Source organism: Lygodium microphyllum, chromosome 25 (assembly GCF_053477565.2).
Source record: "Lygodium microphyllum isolate KBCC chromosome 25, Lygodium_microphyllum_v1.1.10, whole genome shotgun sequence".
Lineage (NCBI taxonomy): Eukaryota > Viridiplantae > Streptophyta > Polypodiopsida > Schizaeales > Lygodiaceae > Lygodium > Lygodium microphyllum.
The window spans coordinates 10,805,039-10,831,313 of record NC_141159.1 but is presented as its reverse complement, the minus strand read 5'-3'; the positions used below and the strand labels follow the sequence as shown (position 1 = coordinate 10,831,313).

The window sequence follows — 26,275 nt, the reverse complement described above, 5'->3', positions numbered from 1 at the left end:
AAGTAGATATTTACGACCAAACTTATGGCCGATGGGACTTTAGACAAGTACAAGGCTGACCTTGTTGTGCAAGAGTTTCGACAAAAGTAAGGTATTGGCTATGAAGAGACCTTTACTCCTACTATGCAGTTGACATCTTTCTATCTGTTGATTGCACATGGGGACTTGCATGATGAGATTTATATGGAGCAGCCTAAGGGCTTTGTAGAACCTGGCAGGCAGCACCTAGTGTGCAAATTGAAGAAAAGTCTTTATGGCTTGAAACAGGCACCTAGGGAGTGGTATCATAAGTTTGATGCCTTTAAGTGCTATGGATCTGTATCTTTACACAAAGAAAGCCTGTGATGGTTCTTTATTGATTTTGGTACTCTATGTGGATGATATGCTGATAGCAGGGAAAGCTCATGATGAGCTAGATGCTCTTAAGGCTCAGCTCAAGAAGAGTTTTGAGATGAAAGGTCTGGGACATGTTGCTCACATACTTGGTATGCACATTAGACGCGACAGGCATCAGGGACTCCTCTACTTGTCACAGAGGGAGTATATTCATAAAGTCCTTGAGCGCTTCCGCATGCAGGACGTAAAGCCTATTGGCTATCCATTGCCTTCTTATGTGAAGGTATCACATGCTAATTGCCCGCAGACAGATGAGCAGAGGGCTGAGATAGCCAAGATTCCCTATGCATCTGCAGTGGGCAGTCTTATGTATGCCATGATAGCCACTTGTCCAGATATTGCCTTTGCAGTTGGTGTTGTGGCACGCTATATGGCTACACCTAGCAAGAAGCATTGGGATGCCATGAAGGATATCATGAGGTACCTGAAGGGCACTGCAGAAATGTGCATATGCTATGGTAGCCAAGATACAGGAGTCATGGGGTACACTCACTCTGATTATACAGGACATGCAGATAGTAGGAAGTCCACTTCTAGCTATGTATTCACCTATGCTGGAGGTGTTGTTTCTTAGATGTCCAGGGTGCAGAAATGCATAGCCCTTTCTACTACAGAGGCCGAGTATGTTACAGCCATTGAGGCTTGCAAGGAGGCCATTTGGTTGGGTTGTTTAGCTATTGACCTTGGTATTGATGCTATCCCTACACTGCATTCGAATTCTATGAGTGCTATTCAGTTAGCCAAGAATCTGGTCTTCCATGCGAAGACAAAACACATTGAGGTGAGGTATCACTTCATACATGGGGTCGTTGAGGACAAGTTTGTTGATCTTGTCAAGATCTCGACTGACCAGAATCCTATAGATCTGCTCATGAAAAGCCTCTCTACAAAGTGCTTTGCCTTCCTCAGGAGGTTGATGGGCGTGGGATTAGATGACATCTTTCCTCATCCTGTTGTACATGTGTACATGTTGTACTGTCTTTTTTCTTTTTCTTTTCACTTCTCACTGGGGCAGATTCGCCTTTAAGTGGGAGGTTGTTGGGGGTAAAGGCGCCTCTACCTAGCCGCCCGTGTATTACTACACTGACAGTCACCGCCACTGCACACTGCAAGGTTTGTTCAAGGTCTTTGGCTCAGCTGGCTATCACTAGGACTTTGGGTCTAGCAATAGCTTACTCGAACTGCTAAGCAACAATGCCCTACGAATTTGCCTATTCTCTGCACCAGAATTGAGTTCCACACATCGGGAGGACTCACGAAGGTTTACGCGGCCGAAAAATTTGGAAAAATCCTGACTCGGCCTAACTCGTCCAAATTGCAGGGGCCGAGTGTGTCACTCGGACAGCAGATCGAGGCCAAATGGAATTGTGGGCCGAGGAGATTCACTCAGATGGGCCAAGGGCTGAATAGTAACTAGTCCGAGTGGTAACTAGGCCAAGTGAGCTGAAGGACGAGTGGCCGAGTCAAGTGGGCCGAGTGTCTCACTCGGATAGGTTGAGTGAAAGGCGTCCGAGTGTAGTTGGCTGAGTGGGCCGAATGGGAAAGGACCGAGTGGATTGAGTGGTCTAAGGGCTGATTACATGCCGATGGGCCGAGGGCCGAATGGCAAGTTGTAGGCCGTGGGCCGATTCTGGAGCTCAACGCAGAATCGCTGTCACTCGGATAGGCCAAGCTGTGCACGAGGACGGACGCGTCGGGGATGATTTCATTGAATCTAATGATCCACACAACCACCAAGCATGCCGCCTTCCAGATCACAAAAAATACATAGCAAGGAGGTCCTGATGTACCTGAATCGCACGAAAAACTCCCTAAAGGCAAGGTCGAATCGAATCAATGGTGGAAACACACTCTCCCTCTCTCTCACTCTCTCTCAATGCCAGGGTATGAAATGAGCTCTTCCTTGACCTCTTGGCTCTTAAATCCCTTCTCGGGTGAGGTTTTGATGTCCCCAATCACTCACTTGCTGACATTAAACATCACAAGCATTCTTTTTTCCCATTTTTGCATGACTTGTGCCTTGCTTTGCCCTGTTTTACAGCAGCAAACCCTAAGCTTTTCCTATCTGGTTTTCTTATCTTAACCTACTCTAAATGCAAGAAAGGTCAAAGGCAAAAAACTGACATGATTTCTCCATCTTTTCCAATCATCAAACCGATAAAATAAACCAAAATACTTACTTGTTTCGAAGATCAAAAAACCCAAACTTCCTACCTACCTCAAGCTCTGGTTCAGGGATGAATCCCTTACTTCGATGCTCGATATGAGGCATGCGAGTGCTCAAGCTTGAATCCGTTGGTCTCAACAACGGAACCAAAATGTGGGAGCTCTCGCTCAACCACCAAGACCCACGGACCGCTTATTGCTTTAAGCATTCCAAGCGAGCTCTCATGGCTATCTCTCACCTAGCCGACGTGTCGTCAATCCTCTTGAGGTGTAGTGAGCTTACCTTGATGCCGAAATGAGTTGCCTTCTCTCTCACACAAGCCGGTAGCTCCACGATCCTAGATGCTAGCTCAAGCATCCTCAAGCCTCCTCCATCTCCAAGCTCCATCCACCATAGTCGCGTGCGAGACAAGAGAAGAGAAGAGAAGAGAGAAGAGGAGATGGTGAAGAGCTTCACCCTCTTGATCCCTCACTCCCACACACTCACTCACTCCCTCACACTCCCTCCCTCAAGAGCACACACACAAGCAAGATGAAGAGAAGAAGACAGGATGCTTGTTAGCCACACACCAAAGAATGAGCTTCCATTCACTTTATGAACTTTATATATACAAACCCTAAAACCCCATGGGCACCCATCCCTTTTTACATGATCGGCCATTGTGGCAAGGTCTCTTTTTCTAATTCTCTCTTCTTGCTTCATGCCCTAAGCCGATACCCATCTATTCTTTTACAAATGGCACAGGAGGGAGCTTGGTGCTCTTTTTCAAGAGTTTTTAGAGTTTTTGAGGCGCCTTTCCTTTAAATTTGCTCTTTTTGCCTCAGTTTAGCTTTAGTGGCTGCCTCTACGCCTTTGCTCTTTTTCCATTCTTTTTTCGTTTTTTCCTTCATTTTTCTGCCATCTCGAATTGAGGTTAACAACAAGCCATCCCAGCCTAAAAGAGCTTTGTCCTCAAAGTTGAATTTGGGACAAGATATAAGGATAAGTACAAGAATAGCTTAAAATAGATGAAGTCGTGCTGAACTAAGGCTCCATGCTAAAATAAAAGTCTTCATACCACAAAAAATAGTCCTTCAAAATAAGAAAATAACCAAGAGAGGACTATGGATCAATGTAATCTGTAAAACATGGCGACCAATAAGAGTTGCCCATAACTCGTGATAGAAGAGTCCAAATGGCACAAATAAAGTCTTGTTGGATAGAAAAGACCATGAGGAACCTATCCAGCACATAGAATTCAATCATGTTGCCAAAAAGGACCATGTAATTCATGACAAAAAATTCACATAGTCTATTGTCATGTTACTGCAATAATCCCACTATTTTGAAGGAATCATAAAGCCTTAGAGAGAATGATTGAATATGTTGAGGAATGAGTATTACAAGAGTTATTTACAACCCACCAACAATGAAAGTCATTGAAGTCCCATATGCCTCTAGGGTCAAATGGATATCCCATCAAAATAGCCATCACAACCATAAGTTCATTCTGTATAAAAATAGATCCCATCATTGCCTCCAGGGTCAAATGGAAACAAGGAAGAATCCTCATGATCCTCCGAATCAAATGGAAAGATAAGGTTATCAATTGAGAACATGTCATTTGGGTCCATAGATTGGTGTATGGATTCATGAAGCTCCTTTACATGTCCCTCTTCAATTACTACATTCACTTGGTCTTTAGCATGATGTAGGTTAGAAAGCTAATAGGCATAATGATCAACTTCAAAGGATTTGTAAGACTCTTCGTCTTGGTCTTTACAATCCACTTCCTCTTCGGCCTCTTTAGCTTCCTCTCCCCTATCCAAAAACTCTATACTAGCAACACTTTAGCATTCCTTTTATTGCATATATCTTTATGATTAGAAGTTATTGGTTCAACACATCTATAACATAAGCCTTATGCATGTAGTCCTCTAATATCATCACTGGTTAAGAGTTTTTCTCGAATAACCATGCTGGCCACTATGACTTTCATACTTCTCATGATAAAGTGGATTTCCATAGTCATAACCACATTCATTTCTACTAGCATAATGCTGATGTCCAAGAAACAGTTGATCATCATCATAATATTGACTATGAGATGGTTGATCATCATAGAAGTATTGATCAACATGCTGCCCATGTTCACTAGCATAATGCTACTCATATCCAAGATCATGATCATATACATGTTGTTGCTCATTCATGTATGATTGTCCATTTGAATGCATATCAAAAGAGTTGAAACCATTCTCAAATCCTTGTGGCCTTCCCACATGATTCCATTCATGGAAGAGTATCCAAAATGACTGCAAGCATGTCATGTCTTTTGGGGCTAACCATAAGCATAATGATTGACATATTGTTGTTGTCCAAAAATAAGATGATCATTATTTGTATGCTAAAACTCAATAGAGTTCTCATCACTATCATGTACATGTTGTTGGTCATACCAATGCTCCTTGTACTCACTCACGGTCATAATACAACTGCAGATCATAGTCATACTATTATCCATAATATATATGACAAGAAGATTGTGGCTCATAATGTTGTTGATCATGTGATTGATGTCCATACCTTACATATTCTTCATAATCTTAATGATAAGCATGCTGTTGGTTTGAATAGTGTACTTGTTCTTGCATAGCTACTCCAAATGCATAGAAAAATGGTGGCTCAATGATATTCATTTTCAATTGCAAGTAGCCAAAGAAGGGGAAATGATCTCTTCCAGATTCATCAACCAATTGAGTGACTGAAGTAGATATTCAGTAAAGCAATGTACTCAATTGGGTAGGTATAATGGCATTGAGTTCAGTGATGATGGGGATATAGATGATAACGCTTCCATCATCCATTCTGATGTTAAAAATGAGGGCTATGAGCATCCAAGGACCAAGCTGCCATCTCCTAGGCCTTTGTCATGAGGCTTTAGCTTGTGAAGTGTTCTTCAAAGGCAATCGGATGCAAAACAGACAGCTACCTTTTCCTTGGCTTCTGCTACTCTTTCGCAAGCCTCTGATATAGCTCTTTCAACATTAGCCCTCTCTTATGCATCTGTAACTCATTCTTGTGCTTTGGCTGTGATTCTCTCAACAATAGCCCTTTTCTGTGCTTTTGCAGTAGCTCTTTCTTGTGCATCAATTGTGGCTCTTTCAACAGCAGCCCTTTTTGCTCTTTCATGAGCTTCTTGAGAGAGCAACCCTTTTCAACTACTATTCAGTCTTCTCTCTCTCTCTCTCTCTCTCTCTCTCTCTCTCTCTCTCTCTCTCTCTCTCTCTCTCTCTCTCTCTCTCTCTCTCTCTCTCTCTCTCTCTCTCTCTCTCTCTCTCTCTCTCCCAAAGATCTACATGACTACTGCCATGCCTTGCTAGTGGCTCCAGATACCTTTGAGATGCTTCCCAATCTCTGAAACTCCAATGATCATTTGCAAGAAGGCCCTGAAGCTCATCAAATCTCACAAAGAATCAACTAAGGAGTTGTGCTACCTTCCTATATTTGAAGAGACATATAACCACTTAATAATTAGAGGAGTCTGTTTTCCTGCCCGATATGTGGAGAGCTTAGCCAGATCTTTACTTCTCCAACGACACAAAGTACAGAGACAATTCCAAGGACTGAATAGTTGAAATAGATTTTTGATTTTTTAAGGAATTCCATGGAACTTCTCTCCACATTGCTGACTTCATCTCTCCATAGCAAGAAAAGTACTGAAGAAGGAGCTAACCTCCACACTTATAGAGCAGTGCAGATAGTCTCAAGTTAATGTACAATGATCCTGTACAAAGATTAGCAAGCTCCTGCAGTAGCTAGAAGCATTGTACCCTCCTCCCAGTTTATCACATAGAGCTTCAGGACAATGCATTTTGATCTGATCCTGCTGACCACATTTTGCATCAAACCTTCCAAGAATGGTTATGACCATACTCTATGTGTCAAGTAGAATGAGACTTTGATAAGCATTCAAGTCATTGATGTAAAAGAAAGAGGATATGCAAGGAAATCCACCATTGAAGCTCACAAAAAAGCTTGAGAGAGATGAGAAAGAAAAAGATGAACCCTATTTTCAAAAAGTAGAGGTAACTTTAGTCCCCTCTAGTCTCCCATAGCTCTTGTTTTAACAAATGTCCTTCAAAATAAGCCAAAAAATCTGATGACAACCTGCTAAAAGAGCTGGAGCTTGCCATTATCCATTGGTTCATGCCAAGAACCTCCAATAATAAAACTGAGTCAGAGATGGAACATATTAGTTATTCTTATGAGTACAATAGAAAGGAAGAATGGAATGAATCATTTTGAAAGCAAGAAAAAACTGAGGAGATGTATTAAAAGTATGTTGCACTTTATATAAATACTAGGTACCTCTGCATCATTGTGATCCATCTCTTTTATATTGTGTGTGTGTGTGTGTGTGTGTGTGTGTTAGAGAGAAAGAACTTGATCTTGTGTGCAAATACACCTTAGGTAAAAATATATACTATTATATTGACAAGTGTGGTTTAAAATTAAGAGCGTTTAGTAGCATGAGAATGCTTAGTGCTAGCCCAAGCAAAGCAATCATAGTTTAGAAGAAAGGCATGAAAAGACATGTTTTTGGACCTTCACAATACTAGTTGGTAATGAATAAAATTGTTTGAACACTATAAATCATAAACAATTGTATTACATGCACCATATGGTATCATCTTGGATGCATAACAATTGTTTTCATGAATGATGACCTACGTTGAGTGTGAGATACCCTAAGCTATAGGGTTAATGGTTAGATCTCTTTTGGAAATATTCAGTGAGGACTATCTATTATCTCCTGGATTGATTCATTAAAATAGTGGAGTATGTGTCATACACGTGCTTTATGTGTTCAAGGTGCATCTTGGGGCCAATCCCCAAGGTGTAGGAGAGTCATAGTGGGGCCAGGGCAATCAGCTGAGGGCCACTCTCTTTTTTTGTGTTTACGTGGTGTATGATACCAATATGTGTAGGGACTCCCTTTGAGGAGTGTGGGAAGGGTTATCCATTGGATTACAATCCATATAAATGCAAAGTTTTGTATTGGAGGCTAGGGTAGTATACCCTTGATGCTTCTATCCATGAGGCCATGAGGGGGGGTTTGGGTGTGTAGTAATCGACTAGTGCCTTAGAGCCAATGTTAGACCCGTTTTAGGTCTCAACATCTAGTAGTTGCAATTTGTCTTATATTAGTGATTGCCCATCTTTGGCATTGACTTTTTACTATTATAATTTATTTTCACCATTCTATAATTACAATTTACTATACTATTTATGCAAGCAGTCACCTCTATTTGACAGTTATTTGCATTGACTTTGTGGCCAATTCATTCCTTGGCTAGTACTCCTTGTTTTTTAGCTTGATTATTTAGCAGTGGTTTCATGGCTGTTTGTAGTAATTACATTAGCATGCTTTAATAGTTTGTGTACTTGTTTGCCTTCATATGGTTAGTGTCTTGAGTGATAGTGCTATCTTTAATATTGACAAGATAGATGGCACCAACTATAGCTATTGGAAGGTCCAAATCTTACAGGTTTTAATGCAAAAAATATAGGTTAGGCCTTTGAAACATAAGGGTGTCAAGCCCGAACCTATCGATACAAAGGATTGGACTGAATTAGATTAGCCATGTAAGTCCACCATCATATTGTCCCTCTCTAAGCTGGTGCTTTGTAATGTTGTTTCTAATGGGTAGTCTGCATGGGACTTATGGGAAAAGATTCATAATATCTACAACCAGTAGAGTCCCGCTTCTTAGATGTATTGACTGAAGCAACTCATGGACCTTTGCATAAAGGAGGGCACTTCTATATTAGCTCACTTAAATGAGTTTCATTCCATTATCAATCATTTATCTTTGTAGGGGATTGAATTCAAAGGTGCTCTACTCCCCTTGTTCCTCTTAGTTACATTACTTGAATCATGGAATACATTTTATACTCTACTCTCCATGTTCCTCTTAGTTACATTGCCTAAATCATGGGATATATTTGTCTTCACAGGGGATTGAATTCAAGGATACTCTACTCCCCTTGTTCCTCTACTCCCCTTGTTTATTTAGATATATGTAGTCTCATATCACGCTAGTTGTTAGGTGGTGCAAAGTATTTCATTACTTTCATTGATAACTATGTGCACAAGGTCTAGGCATATCCTATTAAGCAAAAAATGAAAATCTTGGCTACATTTTAGCATTGGCTTGCTTTGGTTGAGAACTAGTCTGGGTATAGGCTGAAATACCTAAGGTTAGATAATGGGGGTGAGTATGTCTCTAAAGCCTTTGAGAAATTTTGTGATGAGAGGGGTATTAAGCATCAATTGATCTCCACGTACATCCCACCCTAGAATGATATGGCTGAGCGCATGAATAGGGCAATTCAAGTGCGAGTTCATAGTAAGCTTAGCTCAGTATGCTTACCACAGCAAACATGGGCTATCACTTACAAGATCCACAGGCTTGAAAGGTTATCCATAGCCATGATATTGTTCTTTTTTTAGAAGAAAATGCATAAGCAACCAAAGCATGTCGTTGGGGTATGCAAGGTGATATCTCAAGACAAGCATCTTGCTACTATATAGCCAGCTAGACAACTTGTGTAGCATCAGTAGAGCTGATAGCCCTAGTGGCCTAGGTCCCTGATGCTCCACAAGATGTACTGATCCCACATCCAGTTTTGAGATAGTCTACTAGAGATAGATGACAATCTGTGTGGTTTGAGCCCTCTATGGATTATGTTATGGTGACACATGCTGGTGAGCCTCTTACTTATGATAAGGCCATGCACAGAGATGATAGTTCCTCTTGGGAGAGGGCCATGTAGTCAGATTATGACTCATTGCAAAAAAATCATACGTGGATTTGGTTCATTTTCCTAGTGGCAAGTGTGATTTGCTATGCAAGTGGATATACAAGTTAAAAAGTATTCATGGATGCCTCAAGCCAAGATACAATGACAAATTGGTTGCTAAGGGCTTCAAGTAGGAACATGGGGTGGACTTTAATGAAGTCTTTTCTCCTATTGTGAAGATGACTACCCTATGCTTAGTACCAGCTTTGGTTGCTCAGCTTGATTTGTATCTTTATCAAATGGATGCCAAGACGGCTTTTCTTCATGGAGACTTGCATTATGAGATTTACATGGAGCAGCCTAAGGGCTTTGTAGAGTCTTTATGGCCTTAAGTAGGTACCTAGGGAATGATATCACAAGTTTGATGTATTTATGCATTCATAGGGATATTCCTGTAGTGATATGGATTTGTGTTTATACATAAAGAAGGCTTATGATGGCAGCCTTATGATTTTGATCCTCTATGTGGATGATATGTTGATTGTTGGGAGTGCTCATGATGAGGTGGATATGACTTGAAAGGTTTGCTTAAAAAGATCTTTGGGATGAAGAATATGGGACAAGCCTCATATATTCTTGGGATATGCATTATGCACAATCACTCTAAGGGTCTCCTCTACTTATCATAGAAAAAGTACATCTAAAAGGTCCTTGAGTGGTTTCATTTGCATGATGTTAAGCCTATTGTCTATCCTATACTTTCTCATGTGAAGGTTAGTCAAGCCAATTGTCTACAATATGATGAGAAAAAGGTTGAGATGACCAAGATCCCTTATGCATCCGTCATAGTGGAAAGTTTGATGTATACCATGATAGCCACATTCCAACATAGCATTTGCAATGGAAATTGTGGCACACTATATTGCTACACCTAGCATATGGCATTAGGATGCTATCATGAATATCATGAGGCACATGAATGGCACAATAGTAATATGTATATGTCATGGTGGCCAAGATACATGAGCCATGGGGTACACTAACTCTGATTATGTATGACATGCAGATAGTATGAAGTCCACCTTTGGCTACATTTTCACTTTTGCTAGAGGTGTTGTTTCTTGGATGTCCAAGGTGTAGAAATGCACGGACCTATCTACTATAGAGACAAAGTATATTGTAGCCATCACTAAGGCTTGCAAGGAGACTCTCTAGTTAGGCCGCCTGGTGGTGGCAAACCTTGGCATTACTGATGCGGTCCCTACACTGCATTCAGATTCTATGAGTGCTATTTAAGTGGCCAAGAATCCTATCTTCCATACAAAGATAAAGCACATTAAGTGCTTTACCACTTTATATCAGAGGCCATTGAGGATAAATCCATTGAGCTTATTAAGAACTTAACTAACCAAAATCTTGTAGATCTGTTTATTAAAAGTCTCTTAGTGAAGCATTTTTCCTTCCTTAGGAAGTTGATGGGCGTTGAATGAGATGAGGTCTTTCCTCATCCTATCGTACTTATGCATATTTGTACTTTGTCACTTTTTTCTTGTTCTCTCCTTACTAGGGACATATTCATCTTTAAGTGGGAGGTTGTTGGGGGTAAAGGTACCTATGCCTAGCCACACTTGTATTAGTTACACTAACAATACCTGCATACCTGTACACTACAGGTGGTGAATGCCCATCTCTATCACTTAGTTTTTAATTCTTTTCACTGAGATTTGAATAAAGAGAAGGCTGGTCACACATTGTGGCTTGGAGTTCCCACTCTCTCTCTCTCTCTCTCCCTCTCTCTCTCTCTCTCTCTCTCTCTCTCTCTCTCCTTCCACCATAGCTCTTTCTTTCACTCTATGCTTCCACTTCAAGATTCACTTCCTTTAGCATTGTCAAATGTTGGTTTGTATGGTGAAAATGAGAATATTGAAAATGACAAAAAAATGTCTAAAGATTGTCAAGACATGCCAAGGATACTTTCCATTGGAGGTAAGAAAGCAAGAATATTCTTATATACACCACCCTTTGATAGTGCTTATGAAGTAACATAGTTAACTCATAGAATTCAATTAAATGAATAGAAGTGTATCCATAATGTGGTTGTTGACCATCCTAATAGTGGTGGAGCATGACTAGGCAAGGGAAACATTTGGAAGTCTTTAGATATGATCTTTAAGTTTTGCAATATGCAAATATGAAACTCGCATGACTATCAAGCCTTTAAAACAGCATTGGAGGAGTTTAAAAAGACAATGGCACCGGTTGGATAGATCAATACATTACCTACTACAAGGTACATTGTCTTCATGATGCTTGATAAAGTAGATATACCTCAAAATCCTTTATTTCAAATATCTTTAAATATGAGATAAAAGACTTCAAAATTAACAAACCTATATTTTACCATAATGGTACCTCTTGCCCAATTGGTTGAGAGGCTTTCTCTTTCTAAAACTAAATGACCAAAACTTGAGTCCAAATCTCCCCTGATGTTTGTTCTCTCTCTTTTGTATGACACCCAATGTGGGTGTTTGTAAGGGGATTCAAGGGGATCAAGAAAGACGGAATTGGATTCATTATTTTACACCAATGTATGGTTTGAAAACTCATTCTAGGACTACTATACATCTAGCCACCTTGCACATGGACCTCAATACAAATGCAACTCACCCTAGCACACATACCTTGCATACTAGATACCATAATAAACTCTATCTTCGTACACTTGCAAGCATGTGTGTAATAACAACATGCACCAAATCACCTTAATGCATGTACACCACACCCCACTTAGTACACTATACATAATTCATTGCATCAAGTTTATTGCATTTAGTACTTGCATTTAGTCTAGAGTGCAAGGCCACAATTGCACTATACCCCACTATTGCACCATACCTAACCATTTACCTACTGCATTGTAATGTGTAGTAGTGCATCTATTGGCACACATTATATAATGTGCAATGCATGATGTACATGTGCATGATGTATATACTTTTGCGCACACATGCACTTGGTCACCTACCCTTGCTAACACCTCTTGTACAATTGCCTAGTAGTACTCCAAGGCATAGATTTTTCATGGCACCTCTCAATCATTAGCCATTAATTTTAGGTTTTTTTAATGTATGATAAACAATACATAGTGCATATTGTATGATGCAAATGTATACACATGCACAATGCATGCACCCACAAGACACTTGCACTTGCATCTAGTTAGTGCACCTAGTACACTCATCGTGCACTACACCATGCACTGTAGCCACTTAGTACTCACGTAGTACACTCAACATGTACTACAACACTATGTATTATAGCTATTTAGCACCTTATCTCTAACATTGCATACTATCTAATGCATCTATCAGCACACAATTCACAATGCACATGTGCATAGTGTAAATATTCATGGTGCATGACACATGCAAATGAGACACTAGCACTAGCCTGAGGAATCAAATCACCTTGCACATCTTGAAATTTCATCATCCTAGTGTACTATAGAACTAATGCAAGGCTAATGCATACTATAGAGTGCATAGTACATAGTGCCCACTACACAATGTCCAATGCATATGTACACAGGAGTGCATGTGTGCCATGCTCATGGATAGGAGCAATGGATAGGAAAGACTCAAAGAAATATGTTTTCATTGAGTAAGAGGTTGTGATTTACAGAAGAATCACTGGAAAGGTAGATTGCTCAAGTTTAAGAAGGTTCAAGATATATAACATTACTATGTCTAATTTGATTGTAGCGTTATCATAAAATACATGAGAGTCTAATAAAATAAACCCTATCTTTTATAACGCATGCCATCTATATGGTTGTTATAAAGATTTCATGATTAAACTTTTTCCATGTTGAACAACATTTACTATGCATATAAAGATTGCTATAATCAATGAATCTCCTTCATTGGATAAGTAAAGGCATAAACAAATTATGGTTGTCACCATTCTTTATGTAATGTACCAATATCCATTGCATCATTATGTGCCATAGAAAGCTAAATCTTATTTATTATTAGCATTATTATGTCTATTTGGTTCATGACATAAAAGCTATGATACTATCCCAACAAAGAAACTCTCTATTTCAATAAATGTAGGCTATCTTTCATTCTTGCAATCACATCAACAAGGCTACTTCCATCTACCTAAAATTTCAAAGTTTTCTCCATCTATTAGCACCACAAAGGTATATTTACTCTCACAAATGTGTAGTTAACGAATTCAGCTTCCATTTGCATGGATATCAGAAAGGGCTTGGCCATCTACATGCCCTAGAGATCATGTGAGGGACATATGCCTTGATGTTTATCTAAATCAAATTGTAATTCATTATAAATACATGCATCTAGAGCATCACACATTTTAGTAGCTTGGTCCTCTAACATATCTCAAAACTACCTATAGCATGGTACATGGTACATAGTACTAAAATATATACAAAGCACTCTTTATTGGGTGGGAGAATCCCATTTTAAAGTTTCTTCTTATGTAAGGATGGATAGGGAACATTGTTGATATAGATATAAAATCTAGTGCCCAATGTCTTTTGTCCTATCCTTTATGAGTGATGTGATGTAAATCAAGTCTTCAACATGACAAATATGAGGTGCAACATTAATGTGCAAACACCACCATCTAGGCCCACATAAGTCACTTTGTTGCATTTGAAAAAAAGTAATAAATTCAAGATGAAAGTATAATGTTTTTATATTGTTTATATGCCTTGGGATGGGCTTGGGATCATGTGCAATAATTCATTAATGGGGGAAATGAAATATAGATACACCTATCATTTCTGAAAGCATTAGAACAACTTGAAAGTAAGATGATCCTCACCTCAACCTCACACCAACCAACTAAGTTGAGTTATGTGTAGATGATAGTGTAAGTTCATCTTATGTGCTTATGATATGCTCTACTATAGCAAGATGATCTTATGAAATTTATGTATATGATTTTCATATTACCCATATCCCACCTTCCACCAATTATCCCACCCATATATTAGCATGCATATGGTCCAAAAGATGTGTGAAAATGAGTATATCAAGCCCTCATGATGCATAAAGAATGTTGTACATCATGTGTGAATGCATGTGGATGTCAATGCCACTTTGATATCAACCAATTATATCTATGGCCTCATGTTGGCTGGATTAGCATTTTCCAATATGGTCCCATGGATAAGGTTAGGGAAGTATGCATTGGTGTATCTTTCTTTGTTGAGAGAGTGTTCTTTCCACCATGTGTTCTCTATTGAGAGATTTTTCTCTCTTTAAATCAAGTGTAGTGATTAATTTGCTCTTAGCCTTGATTTTTTACAATGCAATATTTCTTGGCTAGATGCTAGAATGTTATTAGAGGCTACTAGATCATAGGTGCCCTTAGGTCATTCCTCATGGGTTGTCAGAGCCAAGGTGCTTCTTGCATGGTAGACTCAGGGCAAAGATATATTGTTTCCTAAGTAATGAAAAAAACATGGGACTCAGGCTGGATACACACCGACGCAGGGTGGAAAAGGAAGCGTCCACTGCCCTACGTGTCAAAAGGCCATTGGGCCCGCTTTTTGCGCGGGTGGCGAACACTTCTACGCGGGGGATCTTCCCCGTCCCGAAATTCGGGCACGCCCAATGAACAAGACGACAACACCTTTCTCCAAAAAGTGACCCGAGGGACTCATAGGAATTGAACCCCCACCAATCCCCTCACACCTCTTATTTATTACCAATGGGCCAACCTTCTTTTCATGAAATCCATGGGTGCAGTTTAGTGTGTAAACAAAGTAATAGACAACTTGCACCTCCTGTCCGTCCATATCCCGGTGTGTAACCGGCCTCATAACATTACCTCCCTATCATCTCAACACTTTGCATCTACTGCTCCTAACTAATGTAGAATACCCTCATCACATGTCCTTCTAGCTCATATACTCAATCAAGACAAAATGGAAGTTAAATGCTCTTTTCTCCTTGCCTTTGATACTCTTCATGTATTTGTGTTGTATTCCTCTTAGTTCTCTGAACAAGTTCTGCCATATACTCCAAGTTGAAGATCATGAAAAATCTCAATTTCTCTTTATTTCAACCTTCAAATGCCTTGGGATCTCCTTTCCACATAGAACCCCATCCAACATCTTGAATGACTCTTTGCTATCCATGCTAGTAGAGCATCTTTGTCAAAGTTTTGATAGTGCTATTTAAGGTAGCACATGCGCTCCTCATGCATGTAATGAAGTAAATAAGGCCAATGGCAAACAATGACAGTAGGCTAAATGACTTTGTGATAAAACTAGAGCTCTAGGGCTTAGGGTTTGCTATAAATAGGCAGCCCTAGCCAAAGTTAGGGGCCTTTTGCCATTTGGACATGTTAGTAATGTAAGTTTTCTTGGTAGTCACATTAGTTTTTTTGTCCTTCACCTACATGGAGGTGAGTTTCCATGGCACCAGCTTGGGGTGCGTTCCAAGAATCCCTTCTTGTATTCATGTTTTTCAGCAGGGGTTAATGCAGTGATTTCTCCATTTTCCATTATTCCATAGTTAGATTTTATGGCAGTCTAGGACCTTCATTACAATGGTATCAAAGCCTTGCTTTGATCCAAGGCATGCTTTAATTCCATCATTTTGATGATTATGATCTGGCTGGGGAGGTCATTTTCATGGAAGATCTGATTACAAGCATCATTTCTGTGTAGCTGGAGTTGAAGACACAATTACATGGTTTGGTTTCTTCTTGACAGTAACTAGACATGTACTACTACTTCAAACCATGTTAAAGATGGTGGAACTTGGCAATATCCAGTGGGCAATGGCGGGCTTCATCCAATTTTAGTAGGTTGTGGCTCAATTTTAGCCCAAAAATAAAGAGAGATGGACAAAATGCAGGTAACTTGGGTTGAGGTTAACTTGGGTTGAGGTTGAGTTTGGTGGGGGTTACTTTTGAGAAGGAAGGGTTTGCGTTTTAGACATAGTCTTTCTCTCTTCCGTTTCAAGCTCACTTCATACTCCATAGCCAATCTCTTGCTAAAATCTTCCAACCATGACTCTTCCAACCTCAATGGATTCCATAACTTGGTTCTTGACCTCTCGAGAAACCTGTGGAGTAGTGATTTGGCTTATTTAGCTTATTCCTTTCTTCCTCATTTTTTGGATAGCAGCAGTGTGAACTGTGCGTGACTCAGGGAATCCACCATATCTTTAGAAAATGAGCTCTATTGCTCAAGTACTCCGTGCTTGAGACTTCTAATCTCTCTGGCTACTGGTTTCCTTCAAGATGGAGTAAGATTTCTCCCATTTTTTGCTAATACTCTAGATCTCTGTGGGCAGCAAGAATGGTACAGGTCACTGTTGCTGTAATAAGCGCTGGTTGGAGTTCTTCATCCACTTGTCTTCCTTCAAAACCAGAGATAGGAACAAAGGGTAGAAGCTTCATCATTTCCTTACTCACCTTATGTATCAACAGTATTGATATTACGAGGATCAGTCTTTATTTCATCTTTCTGATCAGCTTTATCATTATTTTGCCTCATGCTTAGCTTTCTTCTGAGATTGCTTCTTCCTGAGATTGCTTTTTGCCTTCCTTTCCTTTGTTCTTCGGCATGCTGGTGGGTCTGCTACAGGCGTAAGAGACGCTGCTTTATCATTATTTTGCCTCATGCTTAGCTTTCTTCTGAGATTGCTTCTTCCTGAGATTGCTTTTTGCCTTCCTTTCCTTTGTTCTTCGGCATGCTGGTGGGTCTGCTACAGGCGTAAGAGACGCTGGTATCCTGAGAAGAGGAAGGCCTGCCGCTGAAGGCACCAGGAGTCTAAACGATACACTTCGGTTTGTACTGTGCTACAGGTGAAAGAGACGCTGGTGTCCTGAGAAGAGGAAGGCCTGTCGCTGAAGGCACTAGGATTCTAAACGATACAATTCAGCTTGCACTGTTTGGAAGACACATTCAAGATGCCATTGGCATCGACATTGAATCACACATTGATCTGCAGGGTTGGAGGGATGCCTGACAACTCGAATTTGCCAAGGAGATTGTTCTCTCTTGTCTGGTCCTCTCTCCTTCATATACTTGAATCAAAACACCGGGTTTGTTACCAAAATAGATCATCACGCTTCCAACAGTCTCTAGTCTGAGAGATTGGGGTGTGACATCCAAAAGTAGGAGATCTTGAACCTTCTCATTTTTTGCACCAAAAATCCTTTACATTCATTGCTGGTACTAGACACTGTCTCATTTGGAGTGACAGAAAGTTTTGCACATGCAAGCCCTAACCTCTGAGGCCTTCTTTTGGATCAGTATGCTGTGATGAATTGGCAATGGCATTTGTCAGAGCTTTGGCTCACTCATTGATGATTCAAAAATCAACAAAAAAGGGGCATCAACAAGATTTCTAGCCTACATCTGCGCATCATCAACAAGAGAGCTCTTTCTTGAATGAAGGTCATGTGTGGAATTCCAAGAAATTCCACAAACTCTTCACCTATATCAGTTAATTCTTCCCATAGGCTCTTTGGCAGGGGTTATGAATTCCAGGAGAGGCAGCACTCTTATGGCATGATGTTGGCATGATCAACCAGCTTTTACTAGCGTGGATTCAACCAATTAGCAAGCATGCTTTAAGCCTACACAGCAACTACTCTAGTATGCTCCTTTCTAAAGAGTTGGAGCTCAAATTGCAACAACAGTGAAAGCTGGTCACATGAGAATCATGTATTAGATAGACTAGATAAGTACAAAGTCAAGGAGAGAGCATTATCTGATCTCTTTGATGCTGGTTTGTTCCACCTACTCAAGGTAACAAAGAGAAATTCAGAGCAAGTTGATAGAGACAGAACAAGCAGCTACAAGAGTTCTACAGATCATCAATGGATGAAGGTGTTTGGATCCAGCAATCAGAGAACCTTGTATTTATCACTAGTAGCGGCAAAGTCTTTGTCTTTTTTTTGGAGACATGGCACTAGATTCAGAGCTAGAGTTTGAATAGGATGCAAGAGAAGAACTAGCCAAAGCAGGCATAGGACAAATTGCAGATTCAGTTACAGTGATAGATCTGCAGTGATTTTCCAGGGGCACAAGTCGTGTGAAGCAACTGGCTTGTTAGCTAGGATATCTCACTATGAATTTGTTTTTTTCAGGATGATTGCAATATAGAGTTAGTCACATTCCTTGTAGTTTGATTCAGTAGTAAGAGCAGAGTGAATCTTTGGCAATTTTCTTAGTCAACTCTTTCACACTCAGATCGAAAAGCAGACTTGACATAATAGAGCTGCACAAGCTCAGATTACACTTTCAATAGTTCATTGATATATGTTGCCCAACTTAGGAAGGAGTACTTTGAGTAATTTGAGATACTTCCTGTCTACTGTGACTAAAACAGCTGTTGCATTTTCCTTGCACATGAAGTGTATCAGTAAGCTAGCTATGTGGCATTTTTGTCAAAAGTAGCAGGCTATTTGAGTTCTCAAATACCACTAGCAATCTCGTCTTCAAGATGGAACTGTCCAGCTTGTGCACAGGGATTGTAGGGGAGAATCAAATTTCAAATGTGCAAGAGGGGTTTGTGCTAGCCTAATAAAAGTCCTTTGTGAGAATGCATACCTAAAGCCGAAGCACTAGAACTCAAGATATTTGAGTTTTCTTCTGTTGTATATAAAGGACAGGAAGTTACTCATGGCAAGAAATAAGAAAAGGGATCCTATTTTGGACACCATCAATGAAGAGTTAGTACTTTGATGTATGCAGGGGTATGAACAAGGCATACATGTTCATTGGCTTTCCTATGGGCAAAAGAGTGTCTCTTTCAGTGAATCTTGACTTGGATTCATATTGACCATTTCTTGGGTATTCTTAAGTAAGATTTGCTTCAGTTTTGGAATTGCAGAGGTTATTTTCATCTACTTCAGTACCCTACAACTCTTCTCTGCTCCTTTGAGTGTTTTGGTGTTGGATATTTGCTCAAAATTTGATGAGAAGTACAAAAGACACTTGAAACAAGGCATTCACTGTTTACAGTGTCTGGCTGTCAACAAAAAGCATTTCCAAAATCGTCTATACTTATCCATTTGCAGAGTTTGATATTCATTTAAAAGAGCATTATATAAGCTTCAAACAAAGTCATAAAGCACTCAATTTGGACAATTGTAGCTCAAGTTATTGAGGATTTTTCACTGTTGTATACTCAGGACTGCATGTATAAAATGGGAGACAGACATGGATATTTTGATGGAAAGGTGGATAATCATGCATATAATGATCCATATGAGCAGTATGAAGCTTGTGCATTATGTATGAATGGTGGGCAACATCAATATTATGCATATGAGCATGATATAGGTGCAAATAATGCCTATGGCACACACTATGCAGGGTACCAAGGTCAGCCAGCTTATGTCATGGATTATCATGAGGAAGAAGAAGTACTAACCCATCCTTTCTCCTTCAACAATGTTCATGGTACCTACTTATCAAGCCGTATGTTGGATGATCTCACTTTTAGAGGTCTATGCTACAAATGTGGAGAGAAGAATGTTATTGGTCATTCAAATGTATGCAGGGCACAGCATGTTAGAATTTCAGTTATTTTAGAATGGCCTACTCCATTTGGCACCTGAAGAAAGTTTATACCTCATCAAGAGCCGATGGAAATGAAAAGACAACTCATATGCTATAAATGTGATGGTCAATGGTCTCCTAATCATGAGAGTTACTGCAGGCATAGTCACTTTGCTATAGCCCTTGTATTCGAGGATTCTAATGTAAATGTATCTCAAGTGGAAGTGCAAGTTTGTCATGGACAACAAGAAGAAGATAAAGATGTTGATAATAAGATTGAAAATGTAGTGGAAAAGCTTGGGGAAATGTCTCTTAATGCAATGCATGCAGAAATTTGTAAAGAGCAAGCATACTTGGAAGATCAAGAAGAAGAAGATGATTTAAATGACCAAGTTGAAGAGCATGATGATGCAGCTGAAGATGAAGAGCAAGAGTATGCAGATTCAAATGAAGATAGTGCACAAGAAGAGTTTGTTGCAAATATGAACGAAAATGTATATGTGCATGATGATGAGTTATCATGGGGTAACGATGAAGACATGTATCAGCCTATCCTTGATCATGATCAACCTATAGATGATCATGGATTGTAACTACCTTATGATGGCATTTCAGACTCTTATGAGTATGATTTTGGTTATGGGGCTGATATGATATATGACTTTGATGTGTCATTTCCTTATGATCTAGGGATTTATCTTGATGATTATGAAATTAAGGATGGATTTCCATATGACTCGAGAGGTTATTTTGGAGGATTTCCATATGATCCCAGAGGTTATTATGAATGATTGGATGATGATTTGACATCCCTTGACCTGCAAATTTGATTGACAACTTGTCTCCATTGATTTTTACATGGTTTATGGAAAAAATAGTTGAAGAAGCATGAGCCCACTGTTTAATACAGCTTGCTATATTAAATTACTATCATAAAAATAAATGGCATGACATCATCAAAGTCATTATTTGATGATTGGATATGATGCTTCTAGGTGTATTCTTCAAAATGACACCTCATTTGTTGGATTTGGAGCTATATTTAAGAAGTTATGACTCTTTTTCTATCACTGCCCTTCTATGGACAGCATGAGCAGCATGTAGGCAGTCATCGACTTCTTGGACCATGGAATCTTCTTCAATTTGTGCTTTTGGACATTCATGACATATCCATTGTAATATTTCCCATTTGTAGCTTTGAGGACAAAGCTAATTGAAGCAGGGAGGATTTTTAATGAAACAAATAAGGCCAATGGCAAACAATGACAACAGGCTAAATGACTTTGTGATAAAACTAGAGGTCTAGCGCTTAGGGTTTGCTATAAATAGGTAGCCCTAGCCAAAGTTAGGGGCCTATTGCCATTTGGACATTTTAGTCATGTAAGTTTTCTTGGTAGTCACATTAGTTTTCTTGTCTTTCACCTACATGGAGGTGAGTTTTCATGGCACTAGGTTGGGGTGTGTTCCAAGAATCCTTTCTTGTATTCATGTTTTTCAGCATAGGTTAATGCAGTGATTTCTCCATTTTCCATTGTTCCATAGTTAGATTTTATGGCAGTCTAGGACATTCATTACAATGCAACCATCCCTTAGACATGGAACCTTTTAACCTTACCCTTGATGCAAAAAAGTTCTTCAAGACTATCATGAATCTCTCTACCCAAAACACTCCCAAAACATCCATCAAATATGAATAACTCTTGCAAGCTCTTTCTTTACCATTAGTGATAAGATAATGATATCAAAGATAGATGTTGGTTACTTCTTTTTCATTTAAAAACAAGCTCTATTTATTCTTCGTATGGACAAATATCGTGCAATTAGAGATCTAAATATGATGCATTGACTAAATGCACAATAGCTTGATATTAGGAAAACTCTTGTTACTCTATACTAATTCAAACAAAGGCCATACTAGGCCATAGTGAAGATACACTATGATAACCATAGCACTGATAGGTATATCCTAGAGCTTATTACATGGCCTTTGTATTATAGCATTTGAAATAAGCCCTATATACTACTAACACAACACTTGTGCATGCACATAGTGCTCACATGATCTACAACTACAAAAAATATATGAAATTGTAAAGAAAAGATAATCACAAATGAAGATCCATAACATGCATCACCTATCAATGCATATTGTTGATCATGAAAGATAGATAAGAATGAAGATGAATAAGAAGTTGGATTAAGCCTCCATCTCTTGTGCCATCTCCCTCTTGTGCCTATCTTGTCTATGGCCATAGGTTTGAGAGAGCAAAAAAAACCACACACTACTACATAGAGCCTACCTCTTAAATAGGCATATGAGTATATTGGATAAATTTCATTGAGTCTAGTTTTACTTGCCACCTCAAATCCTTATCCACCCATCTCAACATACTCATCTCTCCACACTCTAAGTTATAGTTCATATTGTATTGCATACAAAGAAGGAACCACTCTTACATATGTACATACAAATGTTTTAACATCCTATAGCTAAGGAAGAAGTTGGAGAAGGTGGGGAGCTTATAGATACTTCAGGTGGTTAAACACATGGCTTCCATGGAAGCTCTGTTTGAAGCTCTCTTTCTTGGGTTGAAGTGGAATGGTTAAAGCTTCTCAAATATCCACTTTGATAAAAATTGAAAGGGTGAGCATTAGTGAGAGAGAAGAAGAGCACAAGCATAAGCAAGAGAAATGGCCATTGCATTTGTGCTTTATCCTATTGGTAGTTCCCAATTGATTTGTGTGTGCCACCTTGCATACTCTATAGTGTGTGATGTTGTTGATCTACATCTTTCACTTTTTGCATTACTACTGGCTCATATAGTGTTGGTTTCATAAATGTGCTATAGCCTAGGCGTAAATGATTTAGTGTCCACCTACTAATTTTCCTTATCTTAGAAATGCAATGTTTTACATTTTGCCTACATGGACAGGTTGATTGATTGTCTCCATGTCCTCCTTTGATTCTATTTAGAAAATATTCATGTGCATTTGTTGGCTACGTCTTTGATTTTGCTTGTAATTGCCATTTTTGCATTCTTTTGATGTTTAAATTAGTCTCAGATCTTTACAACCATTCACATCCCATTTGTTGCTCTCTCATAATCTAGGTAATATGCAAGTACTTTCCATTCTCAATTCACTTATGATTATTAGGGTGTCCTTGCGATTGTGAGATTAAATATTCTAACACATCTTATGGAGCTATGATTGAGCACTCCCATGCTTACCAATGCTCTTCAAAGATGGTGTTGGATTGCTCCAATCTTGGGAAAATTCTTTGCTTGCATCATGACGTGGCAAAGTGGTAGTCATATACATGAAGGTGAAGAGAAGGAATGGTGTGGTACATCATCTTTATAGAGAAGGAAAGGCAAAAGATATGTTGTCACTTAGTGCAATGAAGATCATGGTCATGCATGGCATGGGATCATGAGCCCACATGTATGTATGCATCCTCTTGGTTCACTTTGGGCCTACCAATGGCTCAAGTGGACATTTCTTCTTAATCTTAGTGATATTGCATGCCCTCACATGCTCCTAGCCAAAAGGGGCAAGTGTGTGGGTGGAGAGAGGGTTTACTGATGCTCTTTCATTATTGGTGGATTTGATGTGTGTTGTCAAGTTCACATATTGTGGTGATCTAAATCTTAGACTGGTGTGTCTAGGACCAAGTTCATTGTCAGGACCAAAAATGGGCCAGACAGTGGTTTAGCACTCTAGCCTGGACCAAAAATGGGCCCAATAGTGGTCTCTAGGGCTCTAGCTGGGCCTCCTAAACTCACCTAAACAACCCCATGGCCTCGCGGCCAAGAGTATATAAACACTACAATCTGCTTGGTCAAAAGAATGCATTTGTAGATACCATCTCTAGATTGTAATCCAACGTGATGCCCTTCCCGAGACTCCAAGCAAAAGGAGTACCCAAACATATTAGTGACCAGCATCTTGTAACATAAATGAAGGGAACACACCCAGCTTATCATTATGGCCCCACTACGCTCTCCTACATCTTAGGGATTAGCCCCAAGAGGATACACGTCTCAACATATAGCACATATGCACAATAGTCTTCTATTTTGATAAAACATTCTAGGAGATAATATAATCCTTACCACATCAATCACCAAAGAAAATGATAACACTAGTCCTACAACTCAAGGGGTTCTCACACTCAAGATGGGTCAGTAGCTCAAAATCAAGTGCTATGCATCCATGAGATAGTTCTCTTGATATACCATGTATGAAAATGCAGATGGAAGGTGAATGGCATATGTGCTCAAACAAGTAAACTTATGAATCAATTAGTGTGGATGTGCATAAACAACCCTTTCATGATTTCACTCTAGCTTATTGCTTCATTGCTAAGGCAGCATCGAAGTAACCCGTGGTGCGATTGCCCTTTCTAAGACTTAAATAAAACGAATTCTATTGCTAGCATATGCATAAAATCAGAATACAAATGATATTTAACTCCCATGATCCCCTTCCCCCTACCGTTTAAGATTTTGCATTCCATGGTAGGTTAAAAGGATACTTCATGTAAATTTTCTTTATGTAGAAAGCAATAAACATGCGCAAAAATATACAAATGGGCATAAACCAAGGTTAATCCTCATGCTTTACCTCCATTATACTTGCACAAACATAATTCTAATTTTCTATACTTTTTCAGATACAAAAAACTATTTTTTTCTCTCAAAACTATATTTTTGAATATTTTTCTTGTTTTCTTTATAAAATGCTATATTTTTTATTTTTCTAATTCAAGAAATTAATTCACACTTAAATCCATCATTATATTTGATTTTATCTCGTACAAACATGGTTTGATTCCATGAAACAAAAAAAAACATCATTTCTCCTCCTTAAACACACATTTTGGGTTTTCAAATTTTAATAACTCACATGCAAGGACATGGGTTTTGTATTTTATGATACATAGCCCTCAAACATATCATAACCAAGCCCCAAAAAAATTTTCATTGCATATGAACAAGATTTGCACCATGAAATGTTAAAAAGAATCCAAATTTCTATTAAAAAGAGGCTTATCACCATTTTTTGGGTTTCAAATCTTAAGAACCAATTTTATGGAAAGCCCCTAGACCCGGCCATTGGTCTCTAAATAGTATTGATCATCACTCCTCAACATCAATATGATCTCATATCAATCCGATTCAAGCCAGATAATCGATATTCATCCCGATCTTCTCTAAATGATTCTTGCATGAACAACCCATTGGAGGAAAGAGAGGGAGGAGAGAGAAATATTGAAATTACATCCCCATGCTTAGGCCATCAATTGTAGAGATGAAACCAATGATGGAAGGTAGAAAATTCACAGAGTAGGATAGTATCATCAGATTATGTGGTTGATTGTAAGCTCCATAGCCCCTCCTCTCCCCATTTCATCACAATGTCATGCAGAAGGGGTTTTTTTTTTGCCACCCGAAAAAGCAGCTCTCCCCCATTCAAATTTTTTTTGGGCTTTTGGCCCCAAGGGTTACAACCCTTCACAATTAAAGTCTCTTTTACACCTCATTTGGACCCTCCATGCCCAGCCTTCAACTATCACGCACGTCCAGTGACGACCGAATTACAAACTGAAAATTTTTGCATTTCCATCTTGGAGTCCCACACTACCTAGGGATTATTCCACTTCATCACGACACCTTAAAAATTATTAAAAATATGAGACCTCTACAAGATCTATCTTTAGAAGTGATTGTCAAATTCATATCTGCCACTTCTAATGACCCTCAATTTTTGCCTCAAATTACCAAAATTTGACTCATTTGTTACAATTCTCAGGTCGTAAAATCCTACTCTCATTGGCAATCACGGGATAGGATGACTCAACCTGTTGAATCCAGAAACTGATCTACACATATAGAAACTATAAAGAGCATCAAGCTACTTCAAAGAAAAATACACAACAAAACACATCACTCACCCTACCCTCGAACTGTAAGAAGCTGGGAATAACAAATAAGTGTTAATAATGTTGATATTATGCCATGTCACACTGACATTGGTATAAAAGGAGAGAAGATGTAATTTTTCACATCTTTTTGACACATTAATACAATTACAGTCTTTCTCTCCCTTCTTGCTCACAGCTTCTATGGCTTCCCCTTCTTTCTTGTCTTTCTCTCTCTAAATCTAGTCTTTCTCTCTCCTCGTCACTCTTATTCTCTCTCTTCCTGTAGTCTTTCTCTCTCTTTTGTAGTCTTCTCTCTCCTCTTTCTCTCTCCTTGGTTCTCTCTGACAAGTGGTATCAGAGCTTGAGTCTTTGATCCATTATTTTCTTCCATTTTCAATCCCATTTTTCTATTTCAAAATCAATTTCAGACAAAAATGGT

The 26,275-nt window shown here is 39.1% G+C and overlaps 1 protein-coding gene across 5 annotated transcripts; it reads left to right on the top strand.

The window, feature by feature from the left end:
- Positions 1 to 16,305: 16,305 nt before the first annotated feature.
- Positions 16,306 to 21,266, top strand: LOC148013910 (uncharacterized). Of its 5 annotated transcripts, none has more exons than XM_087667117.1 (2): positions 16,306 to 16,641; positions 19,541 to 21,266. In XM_087667117.1, the coding sequence occupies exon 2, from the start codon at positions 19,997 to 19,999 to the stop codon at positions 20,501 to 20,503; it is 507 nt and encodes a 168-aa protein (XP_087523243.1). In that variant the 5' UTR covers positions 16,306 to 16,641; positions 19,541 to 19,996; the 3' UTR covers positions 20,504 to 21,266. The 5 variants fall into 5 exon arrangements, with proteins under 5 accessions (XP_087523243.1, XP_087523242.1, XP_087523241.1 ...); XM_087667116.1 differs by having other exon boundaries at positions 16,306 to 16,782; XM_087667115.1 differs by having other exon boundaries at positions 16,306 to 16,782; positions 17,204 to 21,266.
- Positions 21,267 to 26,275: the final 5,009 nt, after the last annotated feature.

Bases quoted from the DNA above. Each gene is read 5' to 3' on its own strand.
- LOC148013910 (XM_087667117.1), top strand. From the start codon at position 19,997: ATGGAAATGAAAAGACAACTCATATGCTATAAATGTGATGGTCAATGG.